The sequence below is a fragment of the Trematomus bernacchii genome, unplaced genomic scaffold (assembly GCF_902827165.1).
Source record: "Trematomus bernacchii unplaced genomic scaffold, fTreBer1.1, whole genome shotgun sequence".
Lineage (NCBI taxonomy): Eukaryota > Metazoa > Chordata > Actinopteri > Perciformes > Nototheniidae > Trematomus > Trematomus bernacchii.
Window position 1 is genome coordinate 10,334,550 of NW_022987973.1, and position 25,645 is coordinate 10,360,194.

The 25,645-nt window shown below is 39.5% G+C and overlaps 1 protein-coding gene across 1 annotated transcript in view; it reads left to right on the forward strand.

The window, feature by feature from the left end:
• fam189a1 (family with sequence similarity 189 member A1) overlaps positions 1-25,645 on the forward strand; it is an 84,243-nt gene that overhangs the window by 54,982 nt on the left and 3,616 nt on the right. The window contains exons 3-7 of the mRNA XM_034116698.1: positions 12,420-12,530; positions 15,038-15,202; positions 20,728-20,835; positions 22,744-22,904; positions 24,560-24,695. Of these exons, the coding sequence (XP_033972589.1) occupies positions 12,420-12,530; positions 15,038-15,202; positions 20,728-20,835; positions 22,744-22,904; positions 24,560-24,695 (681 nt within the window). The remainder of the gene's footprint in view (positions 1-12,419; positions 12,531-15,037; positions 15,203-20,727; positions 20,836-22,743; positions 22,905-24,559; positions 24,696-25,645) is intronic.

The window sequence follows — 25,645 nt, forward strand, 5'->3', positions numbered from 1 at the left end:
CATGTCTTGGGTAATAAAACTATTAAAATGTTCGTAGATTAGTGTCTTGCTGAGGCTTTCGCAGCAGGGTGGCACTGCATGGTGCGACTCCAAACCAATCCCTAAACCAATCCTTACTTACCTGTGAATTTTCTAGAGGCACAAGAGGAAGAACACCCTCTTCTCTTAGGCCCCGGCTCCACGGGAACGCATACGGCAAAACGCATCGGAGTAACGCAAACGCAACCGCAAAAAAGCTTCCGCCCACACGCAATATACACCGGATTTTGTCAAGCTCCACGAGACGGCTCCGTTTACATCCAACCTGCTCCAAAAGCTGCAGTACATATGCCGAACCTGTACATGGCGCTGTAACTTCCTCCACAAAAAGCAGCAACTTCCTCCACAAAAGCAGCGAAGAAGAATGGTTGTCATGGCTGCACTTCTGTTTATTCTCCGCGGTGGGGGCCGAGGGAACCGCGCAGAGTTTTTCGCCGGTCAACGTGTGTTAAAGTTTAAATCTTCATGCTTCCTCATGCAGCAGCTGATCCAGTAAGTAAACCCGACAGTACAAATAAACATATTTATAACTAGTTTAGGTAGTTTGAGAGGTAATTAAAATAGCTAAGGGTGGTGATCTGACTTGAAGTGTGTGTTTTGCTCCCGCTGCATCACAGCGGGAGGAGCTGCGTGTCTCCGTCCTGTCAGATTAGACTTCACTCGCGTTTATGTCCATATCGAGATAAAGATAAATAATCTGAATTCAGTGTGCAGTGTACTTTTGCGGGGGTGAGCAGCAGAGGTGGGGAGAGGCGGGGCTATTGCGTCGTCATTATCAGAAACGGATGACCGTATAGGCTACCACACGGCCCCGTTGGACCCCCCCAGAGCGCTCCGTTCCCAGATCTATCCACCTTTGGACCCGTTGTCGTTTGCAGGGTCTGTTTCTACGTTTCCGTTACGGCGTCGTTAAGCTTAAAGGGCTATACGCATGAGAAATATGCAGATTCAACCAGTTTTCGTTCCCGTGGAGCCTAGGCCTTAGCTTAAAAGCTGAGTAAATGAAGGCTTGTTATTCCAACTGGCAGGAGAAAAGCTTTGCTTCATTCCTTTTGTTTGTAACTCCAACTACAGAAGGCTATTCATGCTAAATGACTGTAACTAATTTAAAAATCCATTACTAGTTTCATATAAACAAACAGATGGAATAAGTGGATTTTTTTCAAGCTTTTGAACCATTATTTGGTTGGGACAGTGATTGAATGCATCTCATCCCCGCACTTTAACTTTGCTTTGTGTTTATTTTATTGTGCATCACAGACAGGCTGCCAAATTCATTTCATTCTACTCATGCAATGACACTCAAGGAACAGAATTAGATATGAATAAAAGTAAAACAATATAAATGAGATGGGGTTTGCTCCATGCCGCGAAGAAGACGGATGATTCACTCTGCCGACACACAGACTGAAAGATGTCTCCCTTGAGGCAAGTTAGGAAGCTCTTTGAATACGTATGCTTCCTTTTTTCTTCTGAATTTCTATCCTCTCCATTCATATCATATTGGTGCTCTCGGCATATACACTTACACACCTATTGTAACCATTTTTGATTCTTTATTTTATCTTCCATTCCTCTTATTATGTGTGAAATGACAGGAAGTGACAGGTATTGGATCGAACAAAGGGTTGAGCAGAGTGGGGAGAAAGCTGGGCAGAGCCTGAAAGAGAACAGTTGGCTCGGTGAACAGGAACCTTTCGACTCGAGATAATACCCGATGAATGATGTCCTCCCCTAAGACACTAAGAAGCAGGAAGTGTGGCTCCATATTAATTAGAATATGAATTAGATAGACCCCCTTATCTGATGGCTCACAGGAGCGAGAGCGGCATGATCCAGGCAGCGGCAGCTTTAGAGGTGAATGAGCAAACAGTCACAGCTCAGGTCACGTTGCTCTCCTGCAGTAAATATGTTCACTTTCAGCCTAAAATACAAAACGAAATAAAGATTATATAGATTCCTAGTATAAACTGAGAAAACTAGCCCAAAAACTTTGCATAGACTTTAGTGCAATACCTTTTACCCACCAATAGACAAATTGCCTTTTTCTATTTCATTGTAAATATTCAAAACAGTATTTGGAAAATAATTGGGTCTCAGGGGGTCTCTTGCCCTTTATTTAATATTTTGCGATACTTGAAAATGTATTTGCATGTTGAAAAGTTGAAAGATTAGGAGCAGCACAAGATATGCCGATCACTGAGAAGGCAGCTGATTTACTGATGCCACACTTGCTGACAACATCCTTATGACACCAGAATTATGGTTATTATTACATGTTACCACCCTAATATGTGGTACAAATCTTAAATATATAGACTATTGCCATTCTATGACATGCTGATAAGATGCAGCTCAACCGTGTGTTTAACTAACATTTGCTCTTTAGCAACCAAAGCAACGATGAAGCTTATATTAGAGTTAGCTTTGAGAGGGTATTTGGTCATAAACCAAAGTATTGGTCACATTTGACTAGGATGTGTACCAATCCATTGAAAGTCTCACATTTTGTCAGAGGAACCCCAACTTATAAATTGAATATATCCTTAAACCAAGATATCTTGCTTGTAATTTATGTAACATTATTTCATTGTTCATGTTCATTTACATCCTGGTACTCAATTATGGAGATGTCATCCTTGATTTCCAATGAATCCCCTCAAGCGAGCAGCATCCTTAACAAAGTTCCTGCTGTACTTCTGCGTGGTGTGAGAGTCATCTGGGACCAGCTTCATTATTGGCCTGTCTCATTACAGCTCCCCCAACATAGAGCCTGGAGGGAAGCAGAGAAGCCAGAGCCTCCTTGTTTTAGCTCTTTAGAGGTCACTGGTTGATTAAAATGTTGAGAAGCAGAGGTTAATCAACTGCTGACCCACAGGGTGAGGCTGTCTTTCACGGTCTGTTTTAATCAATAAGTGTGAGAGCTGGCACAGATGAACTCCTTATATACAGGGAAACCCAGGTTCCTACAGCCCTGATTACCTCTTATCTCTCCTCTCCTCATGTGGATGTTTGGAGGACGAGCTCTATACTGGGTGAATCCTCAATATTACATTCAAAAAAGGACTCCAACATGTAAGATATGTAGTTCAGCACGCTTCATGTAGGTTTCATGGCTCATCTGCCAATATAAGGTGTTGGACTGTAACTTCACCGTGATGTCTGTAACCACAGGAACTAATCCATCACAGCCTGTGGAGATGCAGTCTGACAAGCTGTCAACATGACTTCACATCAAAGCCTAAGAGGAGAGGTGTTTTTAACATCTACAGAAATAGAAAAACATCTGATGTTCTTACCTGACCACCTAGAACAAAGAGGAGTAACCAGCAGGAAAGCTAACTAAGATATCTTCTGATAAGGGTTTATGTTGAAACTAGGGCTGTGCAATTCATCGTATTTTAATCTCGATTACGATTTTGGCTTGCAACGATTACAAAAACAATGTAATCGAAATAAAACGATTATTATTTTTATTAAAAAAATTAAAAAATGTAATTTTTTTATTGGTTTTTCTGTTGAATTATACTTAAAGTTCAGGGTAATCAACTGTTAAAAACATACTGTTCACATTTTTTTTTCCAATATATGGATGTTTTCAAAGTAAATGGATAATCGTTTTTAATAATCAATTATTGACCAAAAATAATCGTGATTATGATTTTTGCCATAATCGCACAACCCTCAACTTGAAACTGCCTATTACCGGTGTGCAGGAGTCAACTATTTTACTTTAATTATAAGAAAATATTTAGTGCAACATCATCATGGCCTTTGTCAACCAAGTTGCGTGTTTGATGGGAAATACATTGACCAAGCAGCAACCTCCAGTTGAGAATCCAATGACTGTGATTTACTAATGTGGAAAGTCCTTAAACTAGCAGTCTTTCTAATGGCAAGGGCGGCTTAACTGATTGCGAAATTGGGTTGGATTGTATAGAAGTCTATGAGAAAATGCATCTATTTCTCACTTGATTTATTACCCAAGTAAAGGAGTTAGAGCTGGAGTTGAATCTCTTAATTGCTATTTTGAGGTCTTCTTCAATACAACATTTTCATTTTATAAAGAATGGTCCACTTTAGAGTAAGATAGTCGATAAAGCAAAAATCAAAGATGGCAATGGCTAAAATGCTACGGGTGCTATTTTTATAGTTTAATCTTCACGCAATCCTTTTAATAATCCCTTAAAGGTAGGGTAGGTAATTCACTTCAGAAACACTTTTTGTTATATTCCATGGAATGCTCTTAACATCCCGATAGCAATGAATATCTTAAGTGCTTTGACAATAAATGCATAAAATAATTTCATCTGTGGAAGTCGTAGCGCTGTAAAAAGCACGACCAATCATTTTAGCCGGCCCGGCTAAAATAACTGGATGGCCTACCTGCCTGTCAGCCTTCCATCTGTGCACAAACTTATCTCGTGCCCTCATTGGTCATGTGCGCGTTCGTGTGTGTTGGAGGAGGGGCTCTGTAAGGAAGTCTGAAGGAAGTCTGAAGGAAGGGGCAGATTTTTTTCGGCTGCGTACTTTCAAATTCTCGCGCACTCGAGCTGGTTTCTCCATTCTTACATACCCTACCTTTAAAGTACTGAAATTTGTATTCTACATTCAACTGTGTTTATATTTACTCTAAATGTGGTTTTCTGCTCACTGTACTCTTTTGTAAAATCTCAGATTCTCATTGATGTTTTTGACAAGTTTCTGCATATATGTGCATCCTAGTACCTCTTCGCACATTTACTAACATAAATTGAGGTTTAAAGAGATGTGTGCTCCCGTAGCTATGCGGCTATTCCCCAGCAGGATTAGGGGTCTGTGGAAGTTGTTACGTCTGGTTTAGTGTGACCTCCCCTGGGTTCTGCTGCTGAGAGTTAGTATCAACACCTCCACTGTTTATTTGGACCGGCGCTGAACTCAGGGTCACTCAACTCCTATCACTACTAATACTGGTGATGTGGTCTAAATGAACACACACACGAACACACACACACATAAACTATACACCACGACCCTCGGTGGGAGGAGGAGCAGAAAGGTAGAAAGGTTATTTCAGTTAGCAATGAGATCCAGCTGTTGCAGCCCTGGTTTTGCTTTCTCTCTGTGTTTATAAAGTCAGTACGGGGGGACCAGGAGAAATGCATTGTTTTCTTTCCTGATTATAGCTTAACCCCCAGTTTGTGTGTATTTTCACATATTTTAAATAACTTGAAGATCTGGACATTCCTAAGCCAAGATTTGACACTGTTTACTCTTGATCAATATTCAGGAAGGCTCTCTCATTGTTCCTAAAGTGTCTTTTGTTCGCAGATGTTTCTGAGCTCTGCAGAACCTGAGGGTTGATTTACAGTGTCAGAGGGAAATTGAATCAGAGGGTTTGTGATCTGCTGAGCACAAGCATAAACAAAACAACATTGCCTTCAACTCTCATGGCTCAGGGTTCATTCAAACATAAATAGTGTTGTGTCGCAGTGCTGCTGCAGACTAAATACTAATTGATGCTGCAGTCAAAGGAAGCTAACATTTATTCAAATTCTCCTTTTATACAATTCCCATGATCCTAAACTGGCCAATCTTAAATTATTTTGCCCTGAAGCACCTCCACAGGGTAAAACCCCAGCTGTGCATCATTATGTGTTTTTAAAGAGTCTGATTTTAATCCCATAGTGCTGTCACTGTTTACTCTACAGTCGGAGCTCATATCTCATTGTCATACCACATTAGCATTATCTTCTGTTGTGGATGTACTGGAAACATGTTGAGCATATTTTGTTTCTTGCAGGCAGTTATTCAGCCTCACCGGGTTTGGCAGGAAGAAACAAAAAACTGCTGGACCCTGATCTTAGTGAAGGTCTGATGTGTGGATTCTCTTGCGTCTGCCTCTTCATTCGAGAAGACACTGGGCATTTTCTATTCACAATCTATCTATCTTATCTTATCTTATCTTATCTTAACATAACTGTATTTATATATATGTAGAGACAAGCTGAGAAAACCATTGGCTGATGTTTGGCTTATCATACAATTTCTCATTTTGTATGTATGTCTGTAGATGTACAGTAACAGTTGTTTAAAGCAAACCCCGAATTTCTGCCGTAGCTTTGTGTACTATGAATATAATAAATATAACCTCGAACTCTTTTATAGTAACTATTGCAACATTTTGATCACTTACGGTGTACATTTTAAAGCAACTTTTCATCTCCCCGTGCAATTTGGGTTTATGGAAGATGTATAATAGTTGCCAAAATGTTAAATCAGAGTTTGCTGAAAACATGTTAAAAGGTGCAATTATTACACAGAAAGTAAGCAAAGATTTTCAAAACCTAAACACATTTTACAATAACAAAAAAACATGTAAAAGTAGCTCTTCCTCAGTAACAGCTCCATTTGGCAATTCTGCTTCGAAAATAGTTTGGCTAAATGTATCGGTTTTTAAAATAGCTTCCAATTAATGTATTATTGATAGACTTATTACAATTAATTAAAGAGTTGAACACCTTGCCTCTGTTAAAGGGCCCATGGCATGGCCATTTCTACTGATCATAATTCCATTGTTGAGGTATACTAAAATAGATTTATACTGTGCAATTTTCCAAACTCACATTGGTTTCTCATACAGCATCTCTGTAAAGTATGTGTATTCACTCTCTGTCCTAAACGGCTTGTTGGAGCTCCTGCCCCCCCCTCCCTGTGAGCCCAGTGTGCTCTGATTGGTCGGGAAGTTGCGAGGCTCGTTGCTGCGATCTGCTGCGAGGAGCGGACAGGCTTCCGGGTCGGCGATACAGCAAGAACAAGCAAAACTCATCCTGAGCACACACAAACACTCACAGCCGAAGTAAAAACAATAAGTGTGGCTTGATATTGAGGAAGAAAAAGGTTTATAACGCTGTGAGAATGGGTCTGCGGAGAGCATTTCTCCGCGATCCCAACTTAGCAGCCCGAAAAACGTTTACCCATTTAAATAGTCGTGGTAGATACCTTGTTTGTTTTAAACATCATAAATACACAAACAACAATGAATACTTACAGGTTGTGTACCGGAATCTGCCGCTGGTCCAAACAAAGTAGGAACAGCATCGTTCTTCAGTGCCCTACGCTGTACATATCCGGCATGAATCGCTGAAAGGTTTGTGAAGCTTTGTTTTCGTGAAATGCTGGCAGAGGGTGTGGCCTCTGGGTATTCACACGTCACAGTAAACAATGGAAAATGAGAAATCTCCAACGAGGCGTTTTGGGGCAGCATAGACTGTGTTAGAGTTTTACTCGCTACAGGGTGTACTTTGAGGGTTTTTGACTCTGCAGACCGTTAACATGCATAAAAACCTTCATAACACACAAGGGGACGGGTAATAACCGGAAAAGCATGACATGGGCCCTTTAAGTTAATAAGGACTTTTATTGTACACATGATGAAAAGGTGGCTTTGGCTTCACCACTCAGCATTACAAACATACACTGTGAGTGATCAATGAGGACAAACAGCAGCATAACTCCCTCTACCCTGGATCCTTGATTCACATAATACCTTTGCTCCCGATTTTCAAATGATTATGGCACTAACATTTAGTTAAAAGATTTCCTGCAGTTGACAGAAATGCTAGAAAGGAAGCATTTTTGTTGTTGTGCAGTTTTTTTGTGCAAAAATATATTTGAAAGCTTTTATATTTTCATCATCTGCTTTCAGAAAGAAAAATGTGATTATCTGTAGAGCTAATACATGTGTGAAGGTTATTATGCTCAATGGCCTTTTCATGCATTTGTATTTAACCGACTGTCGTAATATTTTTTCCTCACATATGTCTTATAAGTTGAACAGTCAGCAGTGCCTGTATGTAGATATGCATGAAAGGTATATGAAGTCTCGTTATGATACATCTACATGCCAGTGCATATATGTGCAAGCTTCAGGGCATATGCTCTTAATAAAATATTCATACATTGGTGCTTCAAATGCGGCTGAAATAGTGAGAAGGTAATATATAAGACCTTGCTTTCCTCGGTTCCTATTTCTATTAAATATATCTGCTTTTCTTATTAGTTGGCTTTAATTAATCAATGAAAGCTTAATTTGTTTGCTTCTGTCCGGTCTCCCCACTGAGACGCTTATCTTATCTCTGATTTGTGCTTCTTCAAATAAACAGAGGTGATGAATGAGCCTAGACTTTTGTTGTTGGTGGCGGCAGCGTAAACAAGGAGAGCTCAACATTAGAAAGAAGAGATGTGTCTGAATAACAACAGCCACGCATGGATCTGTTTTGCCTGAGAAATTATTAAGACAAATGTGTTGAAGTTGAATATTGAATGCTGATGTTAAGAGTTTGTGTTAATGTGGTTTTTGTGTTTAACAATTTATTTCCCAAATCCATTGAAAATGCATACTTCTTAAACGTTTTTTATATTTCTGGCGGCCAGTTAGATAAAAAGATGTGAACCACTCTCAAGTTTGTACATTATATAAATATAAGGCTAAAAGGTATCAATCCTCTTATTCACCTCTCCATCAGAAAGCAATTCATTATATTTCCCAAACTGAGTTTCTCCTTACATTCAGTGTTAACCAAAATCCATTATGTGAGTCCTTGAGGTCAAATATATGTGTCACGTGCAATTTCTTTCAGTTCAAACCTTTATGAAGCAAGTATTTCAAATCCTGCATTGTTTACATGCATCATACTAACTTGCAGTCTTCCTCCACCCAGCCTTTGTTGACCCACTCTGCTGCTTCTCTCTAGGCATTACCATCACTTCTATATCGGTGAAACAATGTCAAATCAGTGCCAGGGTGTGTATTATGTCACCCGAGTGCTTAACTACATGCATTTAGCCATTTGCATGAGAAATATTGCCCTATAGCGCTACTAGTGCTAAAAGAAACCCAACAAGGTACCTTAAAGATTATCCCCACTATGATAGAGCCTAGGTTGCAATGCTTCAAGCACACACTTTCACCAATCTGATTTCTTTGAATTTATATGATCCGTCTAAAACACCATTTCCCCCTGCAGTTTGAATAACTGCTACAGCAGGATGAAGGATAGGAAGAGGCACAGCAAGAGCCAAATGATTTTCACCTCAGTGACAGATATGGAGAATTACAGTGATACACCTGAACCTCGGGTCTTATATTGTAATCTATGAGAGTGTGTCATGGAGATGAATGGTGATTATATTGTGGTCTATTGTCCTCCACAGTAAGCGCTAAACGATGTGATGATGACACGCAGCGTAAATCTGCCTCGGCTGTTACAGCGAGTGGCCCGTGTGTTGCTTTGTGTGTGTGTGTGTGTGTGGTGTGTGTGTGTGTGTGTGTGTGTGTGTGTGTGTGTGTGTGTGTGTGTGTGTGTGTGTGTGTGTGTGTGTGTGTGTGTGTGTGTGTGTGTGTGTGTGTGTGTGTGTGTGTGTGTGTGTGTGTGTGTGTGTGTGTGTGTGTGTGTGTGTGTGTGTGTGTGTGTGTGTGTGTGTGTGTGTGTGTGTGTACCCTCGTTGACATGCAGAGGGCAGCGCAGCAGTAATTAATGACTAGTTGCTAAATGGTGCTATGTGATCCTACATGGTAATGAGAAGGCATTGGTGTGAGGCCAGGTGTGACAATCAGCTCAGCAGAGAGAAACTGTGGGGGGCATGCAGGTGACACCTGGGTCACACACGGCTAGGGAGGACTGTTTGATGAAAGGATTTCTGGGACTTTTTCAACATTTTCCCATAAAAACACACACTTCTGCCTGTGTGACTGATACAACAGGGTAGTGGTGGCATAATATTTGTTGTTCCATGGTTGTGTGCTTTTTAGTATAGCTGCCGATTACAATAAAGGGAAACTGGAAGATATGAAACCGGTTTCTATGACAATTATGTAAATGTGCGAAACTAAAATGCAATAATCCTTTTAAAGCGCTGTGACATTATGGCGGCAAACTGCAGCAGCCACTGGAGCTTTGATATAGAGAGATTGTTTTCCCCTCAGTTGGAATTGCAGCTGGTGATTGTTTGAGAAGCAGCATTTTATACAACCGGCGACAACTCAAACCCAGAGAGGTTTCATTAACACACAACTTATGGTCTTTGTGTCGGAGAGAGAGAGCTTTTACTGTCAATGGTCTGTGCGTTATAATATCTGCATTGTGAGAGTTATTGTCATGGCATCATTTGAGTTAAATGCTCCTGCACTCACACTCCATGTGAACTAATAAGGATGCTTTCTGTTCGTTCACATCCGTGGAACAGCATGCTGAAAAAAACTATTGCTGTCACACTTATCAATATTATGAGAGCCAGTCTAGACTTTATAACAAAAGCCAGTCTCTCTCTGGATATTTTATATACAGAAGAGGTAACAGTGTTTTTCTGAAATACTAAACTATGTTCACAGTGAAGTGAACTCAGATTGGCTTGTTCATTCCTGCATGAAGTAAACAAATCTTTGTTGACAGTCAAAACCTCTTAACATTATAAAAAGTAAATGCATCTTTTCATTAGAAATAGTTCTGTTTTTCATATATCTCAGTCATGGAGATTCCAAAACACTCATCACTATGAATGAAGACATTTTCTTTTCAAAAATGTATTCCTGCCAAAAGTTACAGGCAGATCCCATAAGTCTAGGTGAGAAGCGTCAGTCTTTCCAAACTTTAATAAAGTTTACAGAAAATCACTCACTTCTGTTACTTGCAACAGTAGCTAATACATTCATATATTTGGGTAATGTATCATATACACCAAGGCACAGGCTTTCGTTTTCCTACGCAAATAAAACTTCCTTTACAGATGTGATTCAATAATGTTTGCAATATACTGTGTATATGTAGCAATCACTTTATTCATTTCTCCCACAGGAGAACATTTCATCCGGTTTTTTTCTAATAATGCTTAAACTATAAGCTTCACATTTATATGGGTATATACTTTATCTGAATCCAGATTTCTTGGGAGTTGATAACGCTTTCCAGATATCATACATCCTTTTCTAAAGGATTTTGCATTTTCGGGATTACTAAAAAGAATATAATGATAGAAATTTTGGTGCTGCACAGATATATAAATATGTGTATTTATGTTACTATGTTGTGTATATTAACAGTCTGTTATGGCCATTTGCATCCTGTGACCTGCAGTTTTTGGCCATAAAAATCATCAGTGCTCTTCCCAGAGATTGTATTACATTCTCGTGCAGCTGATCACCGAGAGAAGCTGACAGCTGATTTCACATTCAAATTAAATGCTAATTAATGAGATCTACACATTCACCTTCAGTAAACCATGGGACTGAGGAGTCTTGTTCTGTCTGTCGTCTCTTCATCTTCTCACTCTCTTTTAATCATTGTTTCAAATGTGTTGTTATCAATGTCTGTCACTCTTTTTCTCTTCCTTTATTTTCCTATCAAAGAGGTGCTCCTGAAGCTTGCCCATCAGCCTCTCAATCTTTCCATTTTCTGCCATGGAGAAAAGCACTTAAACTTATCGCTCCATCTGTTTATTTCATGCCACCTCCAGTTTCTTCTTCTCCGCCCCCTGCTCCCTCTCTCCTCCTCTCCATCTGTGTCTGTGTGTACACAATAACCTTTATGAGCATCAAACTCCTCCTGCTGGTGCCCTTTATGTCCTCCACCAACGCTGTTGGAGGGTTTTTGTAAAAGCAAGCTTTTATTTAAAATAGGCTATTATGGAGATTTTTTATTAAATTCATCAATTATGAGCTTGTAAGACTCAGTCATATTTCCATAAAAGGAAGAGTCTGTTCAGAAAACACCGGTGCTGCTTTTCAATTTCCAGGGCAGAGAGGTTGGTTGACTGTTGTCAATTTAAAAACTCTTTCTGTCACGCTTGACCTGTCATTTTAAGTCAGAGAAATGGTAGCCGTATTTATGCTCATAGGATTGCTATCCACAGTGCTGTTAGTAGAGCAATACAAAAAGGAATTTATCAGAGGAAAATAATATTAAATATAAACTGTCAGCTTGGAGCACAGAGGAATATTAGCTCTTCTGAGATTGTGTTAGTTTGTGTGTATTTGTTTGTGTACTGACTGAAAGGCATTATCTACAACACAACACTTCAGAGGTCGAGGAATGAAGAAATCTCACTATGGGCTTGAGAATTTCCATCTGACAATACATTGTTAGTTATGTCATTTGGTGAAATGCTTGTTTTTGGTTATGATTTCTGGTTTGAGGAGAAACAGGTTATTGATTCTCTGGACATCAGTGCTAATTTCATCTGCTGATATCTTGAAATCAATGTGATTGGCTTAATCGACTGTGCCGTTGTACTACATTGAATTCCAAACACAATCTCAAAGATGTAAGTGTGGAATACATGTTATTAAGCAGCAACCTTTTGACATCATCTTGTCTTTTTCTCCATTTCTCTCTCTGCCACAGATCACATTCTTCATGCTGCTGTCTGCTGTGTGTGTGATGCTCAACCTGGCGGGCTCCATCCTCTCCTGCCAGAACGCTCAGCTGGTCAACTCTCTGGAGGACTGTCAGCTGGTGAGACCAACTGGACCTTAAACTGTACACTCTGCAGGGCCCTCGCAAAGTGTGGACAAAAAGATGCCGAAACAAGTCTTTTAATCTAGCTGTCAAATGTTGAGGCTTAAACATATTTTCTATAGGAGAGAAAGCATGCACTGGCATATATGCATTTGAATCAAATGTCAGAACCTGACTGATGAAATAAGCATAAAAAATCGCAACCCTACCCTGAATTATATCAGACAAAGACAGAATCGTTCATAAATGGAAAGGTTAACTTAATCCTTCCAGTACTACCAGTGTCTCCAGTTTGCTTTTCTACAGTGGATATTTGACCTGAATGAAATGAAGGCATATTACTAAAGTTCACAGTGCCTAATAACATGATTCTCATAAACCTGAAACACTAGCACATTCCTATATATCCATTCAAATTAAACACAACTGGTGTATGTTAATAACGTCTTGAAATACAGCCCAAAACATACAAGCAACTATTTTAATTTACATTAATTATTCTACTTTCTAAAACATTTAGGATATCATTGAGATGCCAAATGTTAGGGTTTCTTAATGGCCTGACATAACTTACTTTAAGAATAAGAAAACATGTATCATATTGCTAACACGGCATCGACAGTAATAGACATGTGTTCATTATTTTCTGCATGTGACTCCACATTTAAATTCACGAGTGTCGGCTCATGTCAGGCTGACAGGCGGCACTTCTGCTCAGAGCAGGCTGCAGAACTGAGTCAGCATCACGAGTGAACTGAACTATTAGTTAGTGACTAATGGCTGCTGATTATCACATTCATCTTTGTCAGAAAGTAACATTTCTAAAATACAGATAAACGACTTTGAAAGTGCACTTCAGCGATTTAGTATGCACTCCCATAAAGTTTGGAGACTCTAACTCACATGAATGCGTTTGAGGAGAGTGCCTGCTGCATTGTGCGCTGTCATCCTAACATTTACACGATATGCCTCCCTTGTGACAGCCAACTTTATAATAGTTGAGTGGAGGAGAAAATAACTATATGTTTCAGTTCCACAAGGTAAAAAAAAAAGTGTAAATAACCCAGTATTTCAAACTCCAAGACCCCAATTTCAAACTCAGGCTTTCTCTCACAGATTTGTAGACTCCGAGCCAAGTCAAGATAACCCCTGATGACATCTGAAGGGTTGTTCTTTCTCAGATTTGATAGAGCTCCTCCAGAGCCACAAAATACATTATACAACTGTTTTCACAAACTGAGAAGAATTGGCCTTTTTACTGGAGCTTAAAGGGACTATTCGCACCAAAATCCAAAGACTATATTTTACCTCCCAGGTAAAATGCTTTTCAATCTAAATTGTTTTGGTGTGAGTCTCCGGGTGTTGGAGGTATCGGCCTTTGACATTTCTGCATTCTCTCAAAAACAATTGCTCTAAATCTACCTTGTGACCGACGCTCACCTGAGTTAAGTAACTATACATAAGCCGAGGAATACGCCATTGATGTTTACATCTTCCAATGTCACAAGCACAAGCCTCTCCTCCATGAGTAAATGCACGCTTCCTTTTGTGAGTTGATATGGTATTGACTCAATAGTTCCCTGAGTTATCTTGAGTCACTGGGTCATGATTTCTGGAAAGACACATCGCTGTGGATCTTTTCAAATTGATTTTTCTGAGCTACACAAGCCGAACGCTTTCTTGTTTAACGCCTCCCACACAGAATGATAAATAATAATAATATATATAATAATATATATAAAATATTTCCCACAAGCAGTAACCTGTATATGCATGCTTTCTAGACCCTGGCATTTTTTAACAGTGGCTCAAACAAATGGAAAACACGAGATCAGACTTAAGTATTACATAAGTGTATTAAGCTTTTCATCCTTGCAGCTGGTGATGTGAAGAAGTTGGACACAGAACACTCAGTCTTCACAGTTTCATAATGAGATGCAAAGCAGATTTTTTTTAAGCTGAATTTATAGCGCCAGGGTCTCCTATCTTTTTCATGACGGAAGAATCCTCTTGTGATTCATCCTGCACCCAACCCACTAACCCGAACACTTACACATTAGAAGCAGATTTTCTCTATATGAAAGTAGGACCCGCCAAGGAGACAACTTCCCTGCTTCATGTGGCTCTCCTGAGACCCTCCCCCAGTCGGGATGGAAATGCTAACGTTCCTCATATCCTCTCCCCAATGTAATTAACCCATACTCGTTGGGTTCATGTCCTGCTTTCTCTCAATCTGGGACACATAGCAGAGGTATGCTCTACCTCTGTCCCTCCCCACGTTGCTACACATATCTCACAGCCTCTCTTCCTTTGCTGAATACCTCTGATCAACCATGTGCAGTCTCTCAAACATGTAGTTCATGTCAAAAGTGAAACATACATTTAACAACAAACCACCACAGGACCGAGCTCAGGTCTGATCGGTGCATCTCTTCTGTGTGTGCGTTTGTGTGCGTCTGTGTGTGTCTCTGTGTGTTTTTGTGTATGTGGCGTGCATGCATGAGTGTGGATGTGTGTTCCCTCCTCCTCCCCCCCAGCTCAAGTTTGACAGCGATGGAGTGTGTGTGTGCTGCGAGCTACAGCAGCAGAGTTCGAGCTGCAACAACCTGGGAGAGACGCTGAAACTGAACCCACTGAGGGACTGCAACACCATCCGCCTGCGCCTCAAGGTGAGGAGGAGCCAGCACGCCCTCTATGGTGCTGATGTTGAGAGATGAACATGTTTGAATGTGTAAAACAAAACATTATATATGAGTTGTACTGTGTTCAGACCGCAGGTTAGTTGGAATACTTAAAATCCAGTTTTTAGAAGCGTTAACTGATGCAACTGTACTGGTAGCTATGGTAACAACACAGTGTGCCATATGCACAGTAGAAAACGGTGAGAAAAAGCGAGATGTTTTCTCTTGCTTTTCACATTTGATACATGATCACTGTATGAAATGTTCTGTTGATTAATGCAGCCTTGTTTTTATGCTGACGTCATGGCCGGCTTTAACCACACAGTGATGTTACCATTGTGAGTTACTGTTTGAAATCTACTTGAGTGACCGCAGACATGGACATCTGCAGGAAATCACTTTTATTTAAACAGCAAACCACATCTAATTTAAAAAGATTGAATTTCATGTATTTTTTCATTTACTTATTTGCTATTTGTGAACCAGAGATGAAGGTCGAGATGTGTGGAAACAAATGCATTTGGGCCTAACTTCAAGCTGCTTAATTTCTCTCTATTTTTAGCCAAGCTACCGGCACAGCTCTAGGGATGGAAATGTACGTCAGTGAGTCCATCACTTTGATCCAGCAATTTATTCAGATATTTATATCTTATATATATATAAGGATGCATTTCAAATGTCGTAAGGTCAAGTCGTTTTGTTTAAAAACTTGCACACATTTGCCACTTCCATTAGCCTCAGCTGTACATAAATATGCATGAAGGAAAATCACACACGTAAAACAAAAAATAGATTGAACAATAGTAGTGTTCGGAAAGTTGTTTGAAAAGAATGTGCCTCAAATTGCTCAAATCATCAAGTCTAAGTTTCCTCCCTCGCAGTGTAACATATCCCTTGTGGGAAGAGCCGAATGACGAAAAAACAAAAGACTGAAGGTGTCGGGTCTCATATAAATTGGGGTGGAAGTGGAGAATGGCAGCAGCATTTGTCTTTTCCCGAGAGGCAGACTTCGGTGTGTATGCAGCCTGGGCTGGCTGTAGTTTGCGAGTGCACGATCTCTGTAGATTATCCTGACTCAGAGTGTCTGTAGGAATGATATACTGCACGTGCTACTGTGCCTTTATTGGATAACGACAATCATTTCCATTCATTTTATGACCCTGATTGATTATAAAACATTGATAACCAAATAAAAGACTTGGTAGGATGAAGCATGCTTATGAAAAGAGGAAAGATCAGGCACATTTGTCATTTTGATCATGACTCATTAAAACATGGTATGGGAATTGGTGCCGTAAACCTTTATTAAGTGCCAAAGTAGTCAGATGTGTTGAGTTATGTGTTAGAGGAAACTGTCATGTCCGAGTCTCCGGAGACCTCGGCCATTTCAGACGGCTGTTAGGCTGTCGCAGATCCTAATGAACTCATGATGCAGCTGCCATATAGTAATCTCCTCCGTCACTTAATTACCTAGCATTAGGAGTACTGATTTATCACAGTAGGTAGGCTAATAAACGTTTCTTATTTCCTAGCAGTGGCTCTTTTATGTTTAAAAGGTATGTGTTTGCACCCAGCACAATCCACTCTGCTGATAGTATGTGCCATTCATTCTTTGCAGACACATTTCATTTCGTTTTTTTTGTGTTCCATACACTGCCTGGAGCTGTAAATCATCAGTGAGAGGGAGTGCTGAGATAATTTGTGATTTCCTGTAAGGGGGTGGATGTGTAACCTTGCCGTGTAACCCACTAACCTGTTTGGCTTCAGGCAAGGTATTTTAGAGGTTAAATATCTGCTGAGCAGGGATGTTAAACAATTTCTTTAGAGGTGTTATTACATTTCTTTGCCTGGCAGGATTTATTATGTCATTATGTACATTGTGGTCACAGGGGAAATCACAGAAATGCACCGGCTCACATCTGCCCGACAGATTCATTAACATAACAAAAATTAGCTCAGATAAAGCTGTCATAAATATTGCTTGTCTCACTATGTGCTTGCAGTTCGAATTGGGAAAACTACATTTACTGTAATAATTCTCTACTTACCAAGTGCCTTGCTATTCGCTGACTCTTGTAGTTTTTGATGGGGTTGGCACTGTTTGCTCTACTTTACCCAAATCAGCGATTTATTTTGTTGACACTGTAACAGAACATTATATCACTGTTTTATCTGCCCTGAAAATCATTGATTTCCCCAATTCATTTAGGTTTCTGATGATTTGTTCTCTTCTTCTTCAGAGTTTTCCAAAGACCACAGTCTTACAGCGTCTCTTAACAGATAATGGAAGGATATATTCTCAGACATATTCCATTGTAATCTGAGCAAAAGTTGAGACCTAAGTCAGAGTCACATTTATCTTTTGTCAGTCTCTCTGAAAGTTATTTTTTTTTAAAAGACTACTGACTACCTTTCTGGATGACAAAATCCTGGTTTTGGTCCCATTTTGTCGCTGGTGTTCCAGGATAGAGTTAGTATTTTCTCATATGCAGGTTCAGACGGGACACGGGACGTAACAGCAGACAGCCGTATCAGCTGTTTTCTATGCAGCATCTACAAAGCTCTTAACATAAGACAATAGGTAACATAAGGTATATTAATCTGTTTTTGTTGGCACTAATTGGATGGTGTGTCAGGGCCCTGTGAAACTGATTAGGTTTTGAACACTGAGTCGAAAGGAATGCATCTTCACTTTCGAGGAAGTGTTAGCATTCAATAACAGCAGGCAGAAATCCAGAGCAAACATCAGGGTTTCTATTGAGCTCACTGGAGGAGTGGTGTTCTCCACCTGTAAGACTCTAGATATTAGAAAAGCTTGAAAATGGAGTTTGTGCATTCGGTACTTTATGAGAAGTGGCATTGCAGAGCTACAACATCTGCTACTTGCTGTCATTAGAGGTTAGAACAAATCTGAAGGGCTTTGCCAACAGTCTGAACTGTCTTCCCCGAGACTGCTGTAGGGCTTCCTGAGGGAAGTGCCGGGTTTTCTGCCAGATGGTGTAAAGAGATACTTGGGGATGCTAAAGAAAGCAGAGACTGGCAACAGAGCCTCCATGTTGGCTGCAGTGATCAGGGTGCTGCCCTTTGCTACTGTGAGCCTGTCATAGAGGAAGCAGCCTCACAGTTATGTGTGTAAAGTTGAGTATTAGTGATGTAACTTATTACATTTCATCCGATTTCTAACAAATATTTTAATCTGGTCAATACAAATTACAAGGCTGTTCAGGTTTTGTATTATAATTTGAATAGAAATCAAAACAAAGCAACAGAAGGATGAGAATATTATATTCTACATACATGATTTTAAAATACAATACTAAATGCAATATTTATTATGTTAAGAGGATGAATCTTTTCTTCCGTTCATATCAAACAACATGATATACTTTTTGAGAATGAATTTAAAGTGAAAGTTATTTTGAATAAATTGAATAAGTTATGGAAAAACATTGACATTAACCTTTGATGGTGCACCCCCCCAGACAGTTTACATCACTCATACCTCTTAAACGTTTTAACTATGACAAAATACTCTATTCATTTCTGGGGGGAAATCTGATGAAGCTAAAAGCAGTTACAACCTGGTTGTGATTTTCCATGTTTCAAATGTCAGACAGATTGCGCTCAGACATCCAGACTTTCCTCCATCACAAAACATGCTCCAAAAGAGTTATCTTCCAAGGCAAACATGCATTACATGTATGTTATGGTTGGCTCTACACAACTTCAGTTTCACTGCTTCCAACTGGCATCATCTCTGATTAAACTTCCAGCTCACACAAACGTGATCTTTGGCAACTAGTTACTGGATATCAAACATGTTTGAAAAGAGTTCTGGCAGCTGATCTGTTTTATATCACAAACTTCAAAGGGAATAAAAGAGAGTAAAGGGAGATGGTTTGGCAAAAAGTTGCTGCCTGCTATAAACATCTTTCCTGAACCCCTTTAAAAGAGTCAAGCTACCTGCACCCAGACAAAGGAGGAGACAGCTGTCCTCGCTGCAGATTATCAGCAGCCTAACACAAGTGGGGGTTTTGTAATGTCGCTGGTAATTATGTGCCTCCTGAATCTGATGAATAATCTGTGCGCAGGCTGGAAAACACTTTGTGTGGTGAGTGGGGAGCTTCACTCATGAGCAGGTGTCCACACAGATTCATACAGAGCGAAGTGAGGTTTTCATTCCAGTGCTCAAAGTCCCTCCTGTCCTTATCTTTCAGGAATTATATGATTATATACATTTTGTGGCAGCTGTGTTTAATATTGACTGTTTTTATTTGTCATGGGAAGGCTCATATTATTGGGTTTTTGTGCACAGTAAGATTGTGTATATGAGCAAGATCATTTTATAACACACATTTTCTATTTTTTGTACGATATTGAAATGAAAGCACCCAAAGTCATAGTTTCGTCCACACATTATTCCCTTTCTCTGCCTTATTTTCTCCTCTCTCTCATCTTTTGACAGCCTTATTTCAAAATATTTGTTAATAATACTCCACCCGATAAATCAATATCACAGTAATTGTGTAAGTAATTTTACTGTGACAGATGTCAACTATATTAAGAAACCTATTAAAAACTTTAGGTTGTGATTGTATCGAAACAGCCAAGAGGACTGCAGATCTAATATGAGCTGCTATCATCCGCTCTCCTCTCAACATGACCAATGAGCTAGGCAGTTGCTATTCCCAGAGCCAATTACCATGCACGTGCTATTACTGTTTCTTTTTCAGGAAATAATCCATACAGTAGAGTTATAAAAGGTTAATTCTAGTGAATGTACAAAACTCTAAATGGTTTAAAATGTGAGTTATTTTAAGATCATCACTACCTTTTTAGAAGAATAGCACAAAGCGCAGGCTAATGGGACTGCAGTCTTACGTATTTTCTCTGATTCAGTGTGCTTAGCTAGTATTTCACCAGCATGCACTTTTATTTTTGCTGACAGATTCAATACTGGTTTGTCCCCTTGCTGTTCTCTGCATTGTCAGAGTGTGAATGTGTACACCTTCACAGTATATGCGGTCTTTGGTGCACACTCATGCTTAACCTTGGACGTTATGAGGTTGTTTTCCCTCTTATTGAATGTGTTTGCAAGCTCATGTAAGCAAAAAACAATCATTATTTGTATCGGTCTTTAACCTTTTTAAATGTTATTCAAGAAATGTTAACAATGCAGATTACTCTTATTGGTTCTGTGTTGTGTCTAAACCAGATGTTTGTAAAAGTGTGTTCATACTGCAGTGCCACCCTGCCGTGCTTTTCTAAACTGGGTTACCTACTGGTGATTTAAACACTGTTTCTGTCACCTTCAGTCTTATCTGTGTCTTCTTCTTTTGTTCGACATTAACCTATTGTTGGTTCTCATATTGCACATCTTAGTGTTCATGACATTCTGCTCTTCCTCTCCCCACCTTCTCCCCTGCACCTTTGTCATTTCTCTTATTTGTCACACTCCTCCTCTCCTTTGTTCCTCTAACAGTCTCCTCCTCTCCCCCCCCTCTCTCCTTTAGGAGCTGCTGTTCAGTGTGTGTGCCCTGAACGTCATCTCCACCATTGTGTGTGCTCTAGCCACTGCCATGTGCTGTATGCAGATGGTCTCCACTGATGTGCTGCAGATGGTGAGTGTTATGGAAATGCAGACAACAACATTAGCTACCTTTATTTTGTTTTTGATGACCACCATGCCGCTATCGGTTTTAAGATAGCGGAGGGTTATGTTTGTGGGTGAAATGTACTGCTTGGCAAGTTAATGTAAACACACGCAGTGAAGGTCGATTGCTGAAGGACTTCTCTCAGTTTTCCAACCAAAAATATGTTGGATTTCAAGAAGCAGCTTCAGCTTAACATCCCACTGGGTTTCTCCTCTGGACACTCTCCTCAATATGACCATTGTTTCTTATTTTAGGTGGAACAATTCAATTATGACCAAAAGCTAAATGCCTTCAGTCATGAGGGAAATAAGCATAGCCAATCTCCCTTTTGTTTCTCACAACAATAGTTATTTGAATGCCTCTAAACCCATCAGCAACTGGAAAGGTAGAGCAACACTGCCAACTCGATACCGCATATGAAAAAGCTTTGCAGAAATCCTTGATGCAAGAGCCTTATACACATTTTATGATCTCTGCTGGGAATTAAGTGTCCTGAAATTAGTCTGGATATTAAAAGTGGTGCTTGACAAAAGGTTAATGTAGCAGGAAATAAGCAGGGATCTCAGCTCTGTAATAGCTAGTAAAATAAATGAAGTTTAACTCAGAATACAAAGTACATTATATTAGTTTCATCTCCATGCCAGTCCCTAGTTAAGTCAACAAAGATCCGTATGCTTGCAAACACAATCAGTTAATGCAGTGATAACAGGGATAACTGCAGAATACATTTTTTGATCCCACAGACAGGACCATAGAAATAAGATTATTTCTTTTAAAACTGTGACTTTTTAAGAAGAGACATGTTCAAAAATTAATTTATCTGAAGCTTTTTTAAATGACTAGCAATTAAAATGGTACTGAGACATCTTCCCACATTGACATAAGGACTTAATTCCCAATTAGTATCTGCATCAGTGGCACATTTGAGATGATGAAAGACGTGTCACGTTGTTCCCAGAGAAACCAGTCTAGACCTGTGGAGATCTCTAATGTGTTTTGGTGTGAATTAATAATAATGAATTAATTACCTGTATGTTCAATTAATTGGGGGCAGTTTTTTATGTTTATGCTCGTTTTTAGCTGCATGTCTTGCAGACTTTACATGTTTGAAGGTATCAAATTACAGTATTTTATAGAAACACATGAATGCACACATGCAAACCACAAAGAGAACTTCTAAAATATGAAGTTGCTGGAAATAGTGTCATCTAACTAATGATTCACAGAGAGAAAAGTCAAGGCAAATTGATTTGAGTAGCAGCTTTTAATATCAGCACAAATCAAAATGCTTCACATAAGACATTGGGAAATAAGGGAAAAGATGTAAAAGAAACACAAGGCAATGTAAAAAGACAGGATCACATAAACAGGATCTTAAAAAAGAGCAGAAGATTAAAATAAGCTATAGAAACAGTAAAAAACTAAAAGACAAAGGACAAACATATTGTCCTATCTCAAACAATCTCACAGAGTTTCCAAGAGAGGCCTTATTTTCCCATTAAACACAAGAGGTGTTAACATTTATTTAGCTCAGTAAATTCAACCGAGTCAATAGCAGCAGTGGCAGCCTGGAGATTAGCAATGCTGGCTGGCTGTTAGTTGGAAAAACATCTGACTGAGGAAAGTAAGTGAGCAGCGCTTCCATATTGCTGTTGAGGTGTCTCTGAGCAAGGCACTTGACCAGCAGTTACTGCAGTGAAGCTTGTTAAGTGACCGACAAGCACAGAGAACAGTAGAGATGTTCTCTAAAAACACACATTTGCACAGTCATGCCTCCCTGGAACAGTTCTGGTCTAAAATAATGAATGCACAACTAAGATCTCAGTGCCTTGTGTAATAAATGCCTGACATTGGTCCTTTTATGCTGTCTTCCAGTTTATGCCGCACAGAGCGCGGGCCCTTAATGCTGACTGTATGACTCCCCATGGAACCATCCTCCACCAAACACTGGACTTTGATGAGTTTATTGCTCCCATTCCTCCACCACCGTACTACCCGCCAGAGTACACCTGCACCCCCTCCATGGATGGACAGAGGTGAGAGGCAGAATAACAATATCAGCATCACATCTTCTCCCAGTGCTAACACTAAGTGCTCAGTGCTCCCCAAACTCTGGAGCCAATGTATCTTCTGGGATTTGTGGATACTTTCAGGCAACACCAATAACATTTTAATTTGCTAACAAAAAAGTATGCTGGCTGTATTGTCCACCATGGTTCATATAAATGACTTCCTATAAAATAGTGCCTGGCAATCCAGAAAGTCAGTATATTTGTTACAAAAGAAATGCTACAGGTTAACTGCTGTAAGTCTATGTTACTGATTTCAGTGGGATTAAATACATTTTGTGCAAAAGGCGACATAAAGCACATCCGAGAGGGCAGCAAATCAAATGGGAATAAAGGCTATATAATATAAAACAGTGGGCAGTGTATATGGGATTTAAGTTTTATTAAAAAGATTTTAAGATATTCATTTACAATTGCACAATTGTGTTGCTATGGAGAAATATTTGAGTTCTGCAATATGTATTGAAACTATATCAGCAATAGGAATGAGTGGTTACTGATTGTCAGGCTTACAATCTTAAAGCTTACAATTTTCAAAAAATGCACTACATCGGTATTTTTGATATTGATATATTTGACTACACCAAAGTACTCCGGTGTGAACGCACCTTATGATACATATTGTTTTGAGTCTGTTATTGTACTTTCCTACCTGCCCCTCCACAGACATCTGAATGAATCAGATACTGAGTGTCTTTATGTGTTGTAAAAGTGTTGAAGGAGATGCAGCAATAATTGCAAATAATATTAGAAAAAAAAGTCAGAAACTTGAGAGACCTTTGGTAAGATGTTACGTTTACTATAAAGACAAGATTATATCTGTCTGGTTTAGGACAGTAACTGTAAGCTATTTGTCAGGTTAAAAACGGATATTTCTACTTCATGTAGACCCTCCTTGATGCTGGAGAATATACACATGCCCTGGGCAACATTTGCATCCAAACCCATCATATTAAGCAGCGGTGGCATGTGTCTGTATCTGACTGTGACCATCACTTGTGGTGTTAACATCCATGGTCAGCTCAGAGCATTTCCCTACACTAAGCAGCTGAGACATCCCTGAATCTCAGCTGTTGTGAACGATTGGTCATCCCCCTCCTTCATTACTACCTTCATTTGATCAGAGTTGCCATAGAGAAGGCTGCTGTTGTAGCCATTTGGCAAGAAGCCACATCTGCTTGTCAATTATGCCATAAATATAAACAAGGCAGAAGAAGCATTTATGGTGTCCCTGCCCAGGGCCGGGGAAGTGTCATGACATCATCATACCTCGGATGATTGGTGGAAACTTGCAGGTTTTATTTCATGCTCTGCCACTTTAGAGCAGAATGGGGTTGTAATTAAAAGATATGACTGCACGCATGGCTGCCTATTCTTAATTGGCATCACTGGGGACATTGGTGGTGCACATTAAATAATACTATACCCATATTGAGTATATCAGCTATATTGGAGTGTTGGCAACAAGAGGATACATCCTTTCTCCCCTAATAATTGTATTACTTTCTGAAACACTCTGGATTGTGTCACTCTTTTCACCCTGTTAGTTGATATATTTTTGTATTTTAACAGATTTTTTGTGATTTTGTTCAATTGAAACTCTGATGTTGTGTCCTTCACAGAGGCCTGCATTTGGATTTTCCCCATTCTCCCTTCAGTGCCATTTATGGGGTGCCCATCAACAGCCCAGGGACCATGTACCCAACAGACCTGCCTCCTCCATATGAGTCTGTGGTGGGGCAGACCCCTGCCAGCCAGGTGAGAACATCAACAAACAACACTGTCTTAAATACGTTCTGTATGGATAATGAGGCGCATGAAAATATTTCTTTGTTTCCAAATCCATAGCTCAGCTTACTTCTTTGGCACAATAATGATAAGAGCTCACTGCTAACATGAGGATGCTAAAATGCTGATGTTTGGCGGGCTTAGAGTTTACCATCTTAGTTCACCGTGTTAGCATTATAACTTTTGTCAATTAGTGGTAAACATATTTAAAGGCTGGTATTAATGTGATTAGTTTTGCATTCATGTTTGGTCATAAACTAAATTATTTGAGAAAAAGGTCAGAGGATTTCCAAAGTTATTGCACTTCACTCAAAACCTTAAATGTCAACATTAAAATGGTGCTAGAGGAAAGGTCAGGAGATCATATCTAGGGAGAATGAGTCACACTTTTCATTAGAATAGTTTTATAAGTAGATAATCATGAGTGAATTGCATAAGAATAAAGTAGTTTGGTAAAAATTCAAACCATTTCAATTTTGATGAGATGTTCATCGCTAAATGCTTGGTGTTTTATTTACTTGTGTCATAATAGCATTACTGCTGTGTTCATCTTGCATCCGCATTTTGAACAGTCTAGTCATTATCGCACAAAATCAGCCAATTTATTCTGAATATTTATCTTCTGTTTCAGATTTACTGAGGCGGTCTCTTTTGTCAGTCGCGTTACACTGATCATAGCATTTTACAGGCTGTTGCGTCTCAGCATGTCATTGTACAAGTACAAATAACTTTCTAACATGCAGGAAAAATCTTCCATTATATTATCAACAACATTTAACGCCGCAGGCTTTCAATCCCTTATACATGTTAAATTCATGGTTTGCTTATTTGACAGTGATCTTCACATAAAAAGGTTTCTTGATTGGTAACTAGTGGGAGTTGGCAGTGTTTGATAGGCACATTTAGCTGATGATATGAGG